Below are 12,108 nucleotides of genomic sequence, written 5' to 3'. Positions count from 1 at the left end.
CTGGCAACACACAGAAAACCCAATGCACGGGCACTCCTGTGCTCCACTTCCATCTGGGATGCTCTTGGGAATGATGCAGTCCTGGAATAACAGCCACACATTCCTTTTGGGGGTACCCTGGTCTAGATCCCTTTGCAATTTGCTCCTGCAACAAGAACAGGGGGCAATATCTGCTAATGAAAGAAGTCACTGCAGGGCAGACAATATTTTCTCCATGACCCGGGAGGATCCTGCTCTGCTCAGACAGGGTTTCTCGCAGCGGGCGGCTTGCGAAACGAGGGGAAAAGTGGGAAGCTGGGTCGGGATAAGTTAAACCGCACACTTTAGATGCTGCATTTCCTCCAAGCAGTTTACAAGGGCTGAAAGCAAAAAAAAAAAAAAAACTTGCTGTCATCGCCCCCCCCGCGCGCCCCGTCCTGATGCTGCCCAGAGCCTCTTCCCTGTCTCTGCCTTTCGGGGGAAAAAAAAAAGAAGCGAAAGGAGGGGGAGTGAGAGGAGGGGAGAGAAAGTGAGCTCACGGCCGCACATCGGAGAAGAGGCTGGTCTTGTGCTGCCTTTGAATATTTTACTTTTCGGCAGTTTCCCATCAGTCAGCCACAGGCACCCGAGCTGCGCTGAGCTCAGCACAGCCATGGGCAGCACCCGGCGGTCGCGCATCTGATCGCGTGTGCTGAACCGTCAGGATACTCCTTTTTATTCCTGGATTCCAGCTCGGAGCGCGCCCGCCGAGCAAACACCTTGTCTCTGCTCACAGGATACACGCGCGCGCATCCCTCCCCGTCTCCTCCTGGCTTCCCGGAGGATCCTGCCGGCTGTTTTTCATGGAGAAAGTCCAGGAAGAAATGGAGATTGAGAGATGGGAAAGAAGTGAGGAGATCTCGGAGGCAGAGAAAAAGGTGATTCAGGAGACATGGAGCAGAGTATACGCAAACTGTGAGGACGTCGGGGTCTCCATACTCATCAGGTATTTAGAAGAAAACAGGGGAAAAAAGGAGGGGGGAAGCAGGGAATCCACCTCTGATCCCTGTCGGCAGCTCCAGGGAAGAGCGGTACGGATAGAACGGATGGCCGGGAGCGGGGGCTGATCCGCAGCACTGCTCCGCTTCCCACGCGCCGGAGCGGCGGGGAGCCCGGCCGGGGCCGCGGTGCCCACGGATGCCCATCGGAAAGGTCACCTTAGAGGCGCGCGGCGGGGAGCGGAGGAGGAGGAGGAGGAGGGAGCGGGGCCGGCTCCGCGCGCCGGGCGGAGGAGCGGGGGACGTCCCCCCCCGCCGTGCGGATCCGTGCTGCCGGAACGTGCCGGAGCCGGCGGCGGGAGCCAAATGCAGAGCGGGCAGGTGGGTCTCCAGGGCACCATCTGTGCGGCCGCGGCGAGGGAGCAGCGCGGGAGGAAGGAGCGCGCCCGAGCGGGGGCCGCGGCGCGGGCAGAAAGGGGTTTTGCAGCCAAAGCCATAAAAATATCAGGGATCCGGATGCTTTTCCTGGTGTTTTCCAAGTGGCAGCCGGCACTGGCGGGTGGCACCACTTTGCTGGGTGCCCCCTGGCACTGGCAGTGCCCGTCGCAGGTCGCCTGCTCCCGGGGCCGGCAGTGGTGGTATCAGGCCTGTTCCCACACGGAGCAGCGAATGGCAGAGCGAGGGGGACAAGCGGAGGGATGCGGTGACCCCCTAGCGAGGCTCCGGGTGACGATGCTGGTGCGAAGACGCTGGTGGCCCGGCCTCCATCCCGGGGACGCTACAGGGGACGCACGGGTGACATCCCGGGGACCCTGCAGCCGGACCCGCTTTGCTTGACTGACCGCCAGGGCACCGGCCGTGGCCGAGCTCTCGTTTCCACTCGAACTTTCCCAGCACAAGTTTTTAATTTGTTTCTTTTTTTCCCTTTTTTCTTTCTTTTCTTCTTCTTTTCTTCCACGCTGGCAGGGCAGCACTGCCCGGCATTGGGGTGAACCTGGAGCCATTCCGATTTTGCCCATGCTCCTACCCCAGTGTATCCCGGTTAAAAACAGCACCCGCTCCCTCCGCAGGCTCCAGGGAGCTGGTGGGGTCGGAAAGAGCAGGATCCCCCTGGGATGCTTAATGCAAGCACCAACACATCCCGCGCGCCAACGGGGATGGTGGCAGTGCTGGCATCACCCCCGCGGTGACATCCACACCGAGTCGCTCCGGGGCTGCCGTTTCTTGAATAGGGACAGAAAAGTGCAGGGAAAGAGCAGGATCAGGGATGGGGGTTTGGGAGCACCCATACCTGGATGCAAATGGATTGCTGAGAGCTTGGAAATGCAGAAACGCTCATTGGATACCGGAATACCGGATGTTATTTGCAATATGTGTTAAAATACCAAAGTGCCCTGAAATGAGTCTGGCTACGCAAAAACAAGCAAACAAACAAACAAAAAAATCCATTTTTTTTCCAGCTGCCTGAATCAAACAAAATTGTTGAATCCCCCCAAAAGGGCATTTAAAGAAGTGATTTCCCCACCCCAAGCCAACACAGATTTCGTTCAGAGCGGGTTCAATTTTGGCTGCAAAATGATGCACTTCAGACCAAAGCCATTCTGACAAATTCCCCCGCCTCCTTCCGGTACTTTATTTTGGAAAGGACCCAGGGAAGAGCTCACTCTTCTTCGCGGCCATGTCCCCCTGCCCCGGTCCGTCACACTCGCCTGAGTCACTGTGGGTCCCTCTGAATAGATGTTTTTCAGGAGAAAAGGACGGCCCGGGAGCAGCCGGACTCGCAGCTCCGGTAATAAGGACACGCAGGAGGAACGTTTTCCAAGAAACCAGTGTCCCATGCCACTCCAGCAATGGGGAAAAAGAGGGGTTTAGGCAAAATGAGGGTGGCTGTGGGTGAATGCAGGAGCAGCCGAGCTGCGGAAGGAGCTGAGTGACGTTGTTCTATTGGCAATGGTCAGTCCTTGCATTTAAAGGATCCGGCGCATCCAAAGGGTGCCAGCGCATGCCAGGAATGGAAAACTGCCTTTCCTGAACCCGCCTGCCCGTGGGGTTGTGCAGAGGGGCCAAGGAGAGGCGTTTTGTGCAGGGCTTGGAGGAGAAGCCGGGGAGCCTGGACCCGTGTGGGGAAGAGGCAGGACAGCGAGGCCGGCGCGGAGCTCTCAGCTCTGGGGGCTCCGTGCTTGGACATTAAAGTGTAGAAATGTGCAAGCTGAAATGAAGCCCCCATTGGCCCTTTGGGATACGGGATGCTGCCAGCAGATCCCAATCAATCTCTTCATCCTGGATGAGGGTAACTGGTGTCACACCCCCCCCTCAGGTTTCTTGCATCTCAGAAAACGAAGGCAGAGAGATGTGGAGCAGAGGGCTCGGTGGGTAGGAATAGGGATTGTGGCTGGTTCTGGTGGTGTCTCCAGGTCTAAGGAAGCTGGAGGGAAGGGGGATGTCCTGGCTGTCCCTTCTGGAGATCAGCAGCCAAGGTGGGTGGCAGGGAGGGATTTCCTTCCTGTGGGAAGGGGACAGAGATGGCCAGCTGGCAGATGGAGCTGTTTTTTGGGGAGCCCAGCGCTCCTTGATGTTTGGATCCACTGCATATTGGAGCAGAGACTGAGGCAGGGGTGCCTGGCTGTTCTCTGAGCCTGTGTCCCAGTGCTAGCTGCTGTCCCGGGACTTATTTTATACTGCTCTCCAGGCTTTTATTTTATTTTTTTCAGCTTTGTTTCCTACCAAATTCTGAGCCTGCTGTGCCCCTGTTAACCATGTCTGACCGAGCAGTATTTTTGTGACATTCATCCCTGCTGAAGCTGCACAGAAAGGAGTCCTGGCTGGGGGACACAGCTCAGCGACAGCCGGTGTCCGTGCAGGCAGGAGCAGGGAGCTCGGGAGTGCGGCCTGAGTGAGGATGTCCGGGGTGAGGGCAGGGGCTTATGATGGCCTGTGGGAAACCCTTTTGCTCCAAGGCAGCTGGAGATGTTTTTTGACCCTGAGTCTTGTGAGTGGGATGGGATATCTTTTATCTAATGGCGAGGATGGAGCTGGAGAGACTGGAGACAAGGAAGTGGCTGAAGTCTGTCCTCAAGGCACCGTGTTGGGACAGGGGGGTCTCCTTGGGGCAAAACACCTTGTTTTCACTAAGCTGTGTAAGAAACCAAACTTGGCCTCTGTCTTTGGACAAGCACTTGGCACTTTCCTTCTAACCTTTCTGTTCCTGCACAGGCTGCTGCCTGCCACCATCTTCTCCACCACCATGTGAGCCCTTCAAGAGTCCTCTTCTCTTTGGAGTCCCTTATGGTCACCTTTAGAGGCATGGGGAGACTCTTTGGCATGGAGAGACTCTCTTCTTCTGGCTCTAATGACGCTTCTCTCTTTCTGTCTCACTGGCTGGTGCTCGTGGCATGGTTGAGACCTCTCCCTCCTTGGCCTGGGAGCCGTAACCCTTGGTGCCACCAGCAGCCCTGGCGGGTTTGCTGCCTAAAACCGCTCTGGTAGACTACAGGTGGCTGGGGAAGCGCAGGAACGTGCAGGCGAAGCAGAGAGACAGCCCCGAGCGTAATAAATAGCAGCCGCCGCACACCACCTGCCCACCAGCACCATCAGCTGCTTCGTGGGCACCAGCGCAGAGAGGAGCCTGGAGGAGACGTTTGGAAAGGGGCTCGCCGGCTGCTCTAAGCAGTTTTTTTTCACCTTGAAAAGGGTTTAGGAGAGTGAAAACCTGATGGCAGGAAACACAAAGTCTAGGGATGCTGTCTGCATGTCCCAATCTGCTCATCTGAAGGTTTCCCAGCGACATGTGGGGGTCAGTGGCTATTTTTATGCCACCATAAATAGGGTAAATGGGGAACAGAGGATTAGCATGAGGCTGGATAAGGAAGTGAGCAGCGTGCGGGGGTGCCTGCTCCTGGGCACAAGGCGGGAAGGAAAGGTCTGGGCTTGAAGATCTCCTCCTGCCCTGCTTGGTTTGCAGGGCTCGGGGCAGCAGGAGGGCAGGACAGGGCGATAGCGGCAGCTTTTCCGCTGCACAGAGCAGCTTACCAGTGACCGCTGTGGTTTACACCTTAATTATTTCCTTTGGCTCTGCTGCTGGTAAAGGTTGTGTCCTTAAAGTTGTTAAAAGGGCAGAAGGGGGAGAGGAAAACCAATTCTGACATCCTGTCCATTTGGTCCAGATGTCGCTCACGGAATACAAATTAGCGGGTGCAGAATGGAATCGCTTAAAAAGAAATTTAATGAGATTGGTGTTCAGGCATCTGTTTTCTATCAATCATAATTTTGTGTGATATTCAATGGCAAATATCATATTTTTAATGACTTGAATGCAGGGGGGAGGGGGGAGCCCAATGCACGCACGCAATAAAATTCCGGAGCCTGACATGCCTAAGCTCTACAAAAACCTTCTGCAGATGGAAGGGGGGAACCCAACAACAAGCACCTCTAATTCACGGTTGTTTAAGTTATTTTATTTCTTCCTCCTCCTTTTTTTTGTTATTTTTTTATTTTTTCCCCCTTTCCTCTGGCTATATTTAACCTCTGTGTTAAATTAATCTTCTGTGTTTACTCGCAGCTACCACCGAGCTGGTCTCATTCCTTTTTTTGTCAGCTCAAATATTTCCTGCAGGCCCAGGCCAGGAGCTCTTGCTGCAAGTGCTTGACTTTATCCCTCGGAGGAGGAGGCACTAACCAGGGCTGGCTCTGGGCCCCTAGCTGGCCACTGGCTTCCGTCTTGACCGTAGTGAGTTGTTTTTGGCTCCTCTCACTTTCAGTTTGCACTGAAACCACCTGCAAACCAGGCTAAAACACTTGCTCAGCGAAATGTGGGACAACGTTGCGCCTCTGCTCCTCATCGAGCACGTGTCACCTTCTGTCTGTTATCAGGATGCGGGATGGAGATGTGGGCCTGGATTTTGCTGCTGTTGTGGAGTCCCGGCACCGTTTGTGGAGCCCCAGTGAAGGGGACAAGATAGTGCGAGTCAGACTGAGGTTTTCTCGGGCTCTTCCCTTTGCTCTTCACAACATCAAACCCTTGAGTTGGACTCGAGGGAGGGTTTTCAGGGATGTTTTTGGTGGCAAACAGGGACTGGAGGCTCTGGCATATAGACACATATGCTTGCCCCAGGGTATCCTTTAGGTGGTCCCACTTTTATCCCAAATATGGGGAAAGTGGGCTGGCTCACTGGGGAGAAGTCACCCAAAGGGGTCTAAGGCCAGAGCTTAGATGTTACCTTGGGAGGGTGACAGCGGATGGTGCAGGAGAGAGGGAGGAAGGCATGGGGAAAGGGGCTCCTGGAGGAAGGCAGGATGGGGGAAAGAGGGTCCTGTTAAAATGCAGAAGAACATCTACCCATTTGCTAGGAAATGGTCGGAGCAGTCCCCCTGCATCCCAGGAATGGGATGTCGACACCGACTGCCCCACGTGTGGCTCGTGGAGCTGGTGGCTGTGCATGGCACCATGGGGACTGGCATCGCGACCGCCTCGTGCTCCGGCGGCCGTTCCCACATCTCTGCCAGCTCCAAACTGAAGGAGACAGACTGAAAATCTCAGCGGCGACAGGAGCCGGCGGGGATCCGGGCCGGGGAAATGTCTCCTGACAGGGAACAGCTGTGGCAGGAGGAGCTTCTCTGTGCTCTGCCTGGGGGAGGTTGTGCAATAACAGGAGCAATTTTGTCATGGCCCCCACTTGGGTTTTAAAAGCAGCACCTTGTCCCCCTCCTCTCCACCTTCCTGCCTCCCCCAGCCTTTCCGCTGCGCACCCTTCACACCTCCAAAACCTATTTTGGGCCCTCTGATGAATCCCAGATGTCTTGGGGAAATAACAGAAGTGCCGGTATCTTCCACTCGCTGCTTCACGTTGCTCTTGGCAATGCCCCCGATCTTTTGCAGCCAACAGAGCGGGGGAAGGAAAGGGAGCGGGGGGGAGGCAGGGAATAACGAAGTGGTAAATGAGCCGCATCCCCAAATTGCGGTCGCCCCTGGACCAGCGAGGGGGATGTCGCCGGTGCAGGAGGGAGCAAAGGATGGTCAGGAGCAGGCTGGAAAACGCTGGCGTGGATTGGGGTGGTGCCTGGGGAGGGGATGTCGGCAGCCGGGGCAGGAGGAGGCAGATGGAGGTGTCTGTCGGGGGCTGAGGACGGAGCAGGCGCGGAGGGACGGCCCCGGAGCCGGCTGCCACCTCAGAGGCGCCTGCTGCTGGCTCCCCTCCAGCGCGAGGAGGCAGCTGGAGGCAGGGGGAGCCCGGCTGCTCCGGCGCCCGGGCCTGGCGTCGGGAGAGCCACGGGCAGGAGGAGGGAGCGAATCTGCTGCCGCTCGCTCTGGTGCAAGGGGGCAGCTGAAGGCACCGAGGCCCTGGTGCTGGCAGTGAACAGCCGCATGCTGGGGCTCATGAGGGGGATGCGCAGGGCTGCTCGCTCGGGCCTTGCTCCATCAGCCCGGGATGCAGCTTTCTCCTGCTGCAGGTGCGTTGTCGGGGCCTGGCTCTTCAGGGGCTCCCAGCCCTGTTCCTGCCTCCGCTGGGCCCAGACGTGTTGAGTTGGGTTGATCGCATTCTGCGGCAATGAGGTTCCTCGGGGCAGGAAGGTTTTGGGTGCCAAGCACCTCTGCTCGCTGTGCCCAAGGGAAGAGGCTCCTGGCACAGAGCAGCTGCGATGGGAGCTCAGCCCCACGGGGGGACCTCGCGCTCCGAGCCCTGGCCGAGATCCCCGCGTGGGCCAAACCTGGGACAGCCCGGAGGCCGCTGGACCGCGGAGCGAGCGCTCTAGGGAGGCAGCACCGCTGCGACGCGTCGGGCTGAGAAGCTGTGGTGGGTCTGGGTGAAGAGGTGGGGAGAGGCTGGCTCAGGTGGAGCAGGCGACTGGCATGCTTGTCCCCATGGCCAGATGTGACCTTCTGGTATGTGTGAACGCATCTGGCACACCAGTCATGGGATGTGCTGCTGAATGTAATGACAAAGAACACGGTCCTACTTCTGCTGTGAAAATCCATCTCGGAGACCCCTCGAGTAGAGAGACAAAAAGGCAACAACCTTCTGACTTTTAGGCAACTCAACCCTGTAGTTCCGAGGAATTCAATGAGAAATCCAGCTCTGGCTGTGTTCGACTGCAGTGGGGTAGTTTCCAGCTCCTTCAGCTCCTGCTTTGCTTTCGCCTCTCGCTGCCCCTTCATTCTGGGTTGTACTCTGTGTCTTCTCTTTCTCTGAAGGTTTTTTGTGAACTTCCCCTCGGCCAAGCAGTACTTCAGCCAGTTCAAGAACATGGAGGACCCGCTGGAGATGGAGAGGAGCTTGCAGCTGCGTAAGCATGCCCAGCGGGTCATGGGTGCCATTAACACCGTGGTGGAGAACCTCAGCGACCCAGAGAAGGTCTCCTCCATCCTGGCCCTCGTGGGCAAGGCCCATGCCCTCAAGCACAAAGTGGAGCCCATCTACTTTAAGGTAAAGAATGGAAGCAAAATAAATAAATCTTTGAGATGCTTTTATGATGGAAGGGACTTTAAAAAGTGTCAGAACTAGGGGAAATGCTTGAGAATGCAATCAGGGACCTGTCTGTGTCCCAGCCTCCCATGGTCTCCCCAGGTGAGCTGATGTTCTCTCTCCTGTGGGAGCTGAGATGTCTGTCTGTCCTAGAATCATAGAGTCATTATGGTTGGAAACTTCAAGATGAAATCCAACCGTAAGCCCTTCGACAACACGCCTGTTAAACCATGTCCCTGTGTGCCTCATCTACCTTTCTTGAACACTGCCAGGGATGGTGACACAAGGATGGACACAGAGTTGCAGTTTCCAGAGTTCAATACCAGAATTGATCTTTGTTTTGTGTTTTTTATAGGCTAAAGAGCTAAATTCGTTATTACTTGCTCCTTGGTGAGTTCACTAACCTCATGCTCTACCTCTCCAGAAACTCACTGGTGTCATGTTGGAGGTCATTGCCGAAGAGTACGCTGACAGCTTCACCCCGGAGATGCACACTGCTTGGACCAAGATGAAAACCCTCATCTACACCCATGTGACGGCGGCCTACAAGGAGGTGGGCTGGGCGCAGTACCCAAACGCCACCCTGTGAGCAGACGGCGGGGACGGGCGAGGGGCAGGGAGGGATGCGCTCGCACCAGGACTTCTCTCTGGTCTCTTCTTCTCAAGGTCTCCGCTTGGTCTGGAGAATCTGCTGGGGCCAGCTCTGTTAGTCAAAATTTGATCTCCATGGGGTTAAAAAAACAAAACAAGCCAAAAATATATATATATATATATATATACACACACACACACACCATAAAAAGGGTGTAGGTGGGTCAGGGTGAAGCAGGGGATGTTGGAAGAGGAGAGAACTGACTGTTGGCTCTGCCTTGCAGCCCTGGCCTTCCCCAGCCCCGCGCATCGCTTGTGCCGCCTCCGAGATCCCTGCTTGCACCCACCCTGCCGCAGGGTCATGAACAAAACGGCCCCTGTTTGCTGGGAGAAGGCCCAGGGTGACCCTGGCCCCTCGCTTTCGGGGCTGCCGTGCTTGTGGGTGCTCCCCCGGGCAGTGCAAGTGCTTTGCTTCGCCCGCCCTTTCTGCTCTCGCCCCCCAGGGTGGCAGCCCTGGCTGCACGTCACTGTCCCGCGCCCCAGCAGCAGCACCCATCTCTCCTCGTCCTCTCCGGTGCGAGCCACGCTGTCCCGGCCATGGCAGGAGCAAGGGGACAGGAGAGAGGTGTCACCTACAGCATGAGAGCAGGGAAGGAGGGGACCGACTGCAGCAGCTGCCCCTCGCAGCCCGCAGCTCCCCAGGGTCCCCAGGGCTGGCAGTCCTCCAGCCGCAGGTCCAGGAGCTTGGGCTGCTGCCTGCTGCTCCAGGAGCTGGTGCCAGGATGCCTGGGAGGAGGAGGAGGATGATGCAGGGAGGCAGAGCCGGGTGCTCTGCCAGGAGGGAAGCTCAGGCTGGGCTCCAAAGCGGGGAAAGATGAAGTGAGTGTAGCTGGACAGATGTCTGGGTGTGATGAAAGGTCGCTACGCTTTGCTAAAATAAATAAATCCCTTCTATGCAGAATATATTCTTGCCCTGATGAAACTGGGTTCTTTCAAATAAAGTGCCTGGTAGAAGTCTTTCCATGCAGGATGCGGTGCTCATCCTTGTGGATCATCAATCCTGCTGCCTGGCCCTGGCGAAGGATCCCGTGGCTGTGGTGGGACGTGGATGCAGTGGGAGCAGAGCGCTCACACGCTCCTCCTGCCTCCAACACCGGCTATTCCTGGAGCTTTGGGCAAGTCTGTTGATTTTTTGCTGTCTCAGTTTCCCCTCATTTCTGCTTGGTGAGGCCTTGGCATAGGTGGCTTTGGTGTGGGGGAGCCCTCTGGGCAACCTCAGGCCAAATGACCTGATTGGAAGTTGCAGGTAGCCCAGTGTCTGTCACCCAGACGAGGGCAGGCAGGGACAGTGACTCCCTTCTCTGTCTGACTCATTCTTCCAGCTACACTCCTTTGCCCCAACTCTTTCCTCTCTGGCTTTCTCATCTTCTCCCTCTTAATTTCCATCAATTTTACTTGACGGACAGGTTTCTCCCACCTAAGTCTCCCCTTTCCATGAGCTGGCAGGATGGGGGACCTCTAAGGTGGCCCCAAACACCTTCGGTGCCATCTCCTGCTTGTATCAGTGCACAACAAGCAAGGGGGAGCCCTGGGCTTCTTCAGCCAAGAATCTGCTTTGAGTAGGGACCATGTTGGCTTCTTACTTCAAGTGCTGTGAGGATCCAGGTCTTGCCCTATCTTACCCCGTCTGCCACTTGAGCAGTTGTTTCTCCTCTTCGTCACCCTCTATTTTGCCTTCAAAGCCAGTATGACCACTGTGTGCCTCTGCCCTAGCCCCAGCGTGAGCTGCTGCTTGGAGGCTCTATGAGTTTTGCCAGGCTCCCACTTCCTGCTCTGGCCATGCAGCCCTTCATTCCCCTGCCTGGGGCCGGATGCTCTGGAGCAGGCACATTCCCTCCTGTCTCTTCACCAGGAACCAGCTAGGAACCTTGTTGGTGTAGCTCGGATGTAACCAGTGGGAATAGTGGGTACAGCAAAAGGGTTGCAGGGAAGGAAGGGATGGATGCGCAGGGTGGGTGCGTTACAGAGCCTCAGCATCCCCTGAAACCGAGCCCTGATAAATCCTTGATTAGGTTCCCGATGAGTGGCTGTCAGCTCTCTGCCTGCTCCCTTGGCATCTGCACCCATGGGCGCCAAAACATTGGGGTCAACGGGGTGTCTTTTTGAGGGCTGCAGATATGTGCCCTAGTTCTGACCTGTCCCATCATTTTTGGGCTTATTTTTTTGCCTCTCTGGAGACGCTGGTGCTCCCAAGCGCCCACCCCAGAGTGCGGCGTGACCGTGCGTGTCTGTGTGCACACACATGCGCGGGTGTTGGGCTTGTTTTTTTCCAGGCATAGTTTTCTAAATCACATCCAGCTGTGTGCAGCTGCTGTCCCTCAAGGATCCCCTCCGCCAGCCACATTGCAAACAGAATCGTGTTTATTTTTCCCGGTTCTGGAGGAAGCGGGGAGGGCGGCCAGGGGGGAGCTGGCTCGGGGACCAGGCAGAGATGAAGCGAACGCCTCCTCCGCGCCACCCCCAGCGCAGAGCAGGCAGAGCTTCCAGTGGGAATGAGCGGAAAAAAAGGAAAACCACCGTTCCCGCTGCATCAGCGCGACGGGTTTGGATGCGCCCGAGTGTCCTCAGGGTGGGCCCCGGCTCCCTCAAGGGCCACCTGCTTGGGTTGCCCATCCGGAGGTCACCGTTATCGGAGGGCCGACCTCGGCACTCGAGGGGATGAAGCCCTCGTTACGGGCTGAGGCAAAGGCCCGTCCTTGCTGCATCCTCATGCTTACAGCTAGCACCTAAAATATATATATATATATATCTCCACACACACATATGCGCCTAGAGAAATGCTCTGAAACCACCAGAGACATTTAGACAAGGAGCCCTTAGGGACCTTGCACCACCTCCATCGCCTTCGCTTCCCGCAATCCCCAACGGGTCCCCACCGAGCCGGTAAGGGGATCCTGGCATCCCCGCGCTCCCGGGGCCACCTGCACCCATCGCTTGGGGACCAGACGTCGCCGCGCACCCGGGCCAGCGCTCCGACGTCCCTGTCCCCGGCGGCAGGACACGGCCCCGGCGCCCTGCGGTCACACGGGGGCTGCTTGGGG

General features: G+C 56.8%; 1 protein-coding gene across 1 annotated transcript; it reads left to right on the top strand.

Annotated features, from left to right (window-relative positions):
- Nucleotides 1-766: 766 nt before the first annotated feature.
- CYGB (cytoglobin) lies at nucleotides 767-9,063 on the top strand. The gene is made up of 3 exons (XM_010225012.2): nucleotides 767-964; nucleotides 8,146-8,377; nucleotides 8,841-9,063. Exons 1-3 carry the CDS (start codon nucleotides 822-824, stop codon nucleotides 9,003-9,005), a joined length of 540 nt encoding a protein of 179 aa, XP_010223314.2. The 5' UTR covers nucleotides 767-821; the 3' UTR covers nucleotides 9,006-9,063.
- The last annotated feature ends 3,045 nt before the right edge of the window (nucleotides 9,064-12,108 follow it).

Source organism: Tinamus guttatus, unplaced genomic scaffold, assembly GCF_059628265.1.
Source record: "Tinamus guttatus ecotype Peru unplaced genomic scaffold, ASM5962826v1 Tinamus_guttatus_pri_ptg000188l, whole genome shotgun sequence".
In the NCBI taxonomy this organism is placed as follows: domain Eukaryota; kingdom Metazoa; phylum Chordata; class Aves; order Tinamiformes; family Tinamidae; genus Tinamus; species Tinamus guttatus.
The sequence above is the reverse complement of the archived record's forward strand: the minus strand, read 5'-3'. Positions and strand labels throughout refer to the sequence as shown.

What these genes read in the sequence shown, in the direction of transcription:
- CYGB (XM_010225012.2), top strand. Translation starts at nt 822, where the DNA reads ATGGAGAAAGTCCAGGAAGAAATGGAGATTGAGAGATGGGAAAGAAGT. An exon ending in GGGGTCTCCATACTCATCAG is followed by an intron (nt 965 to 8,145) that starts GTATTTAGAAGA and finishes CTTTCTCTGAAG; the next exon opens with GTTTTTTGTGAACTTCCCCT. An exon ending in TGGAGCCCATCTACTTTAAG is followed by an intron (nt 8,378 to 8,840) that starts GTAAAGAATGGA and finishes CTACCTCTCCAG; the next exon opens with AAACTCACTGGTGTCATGTT.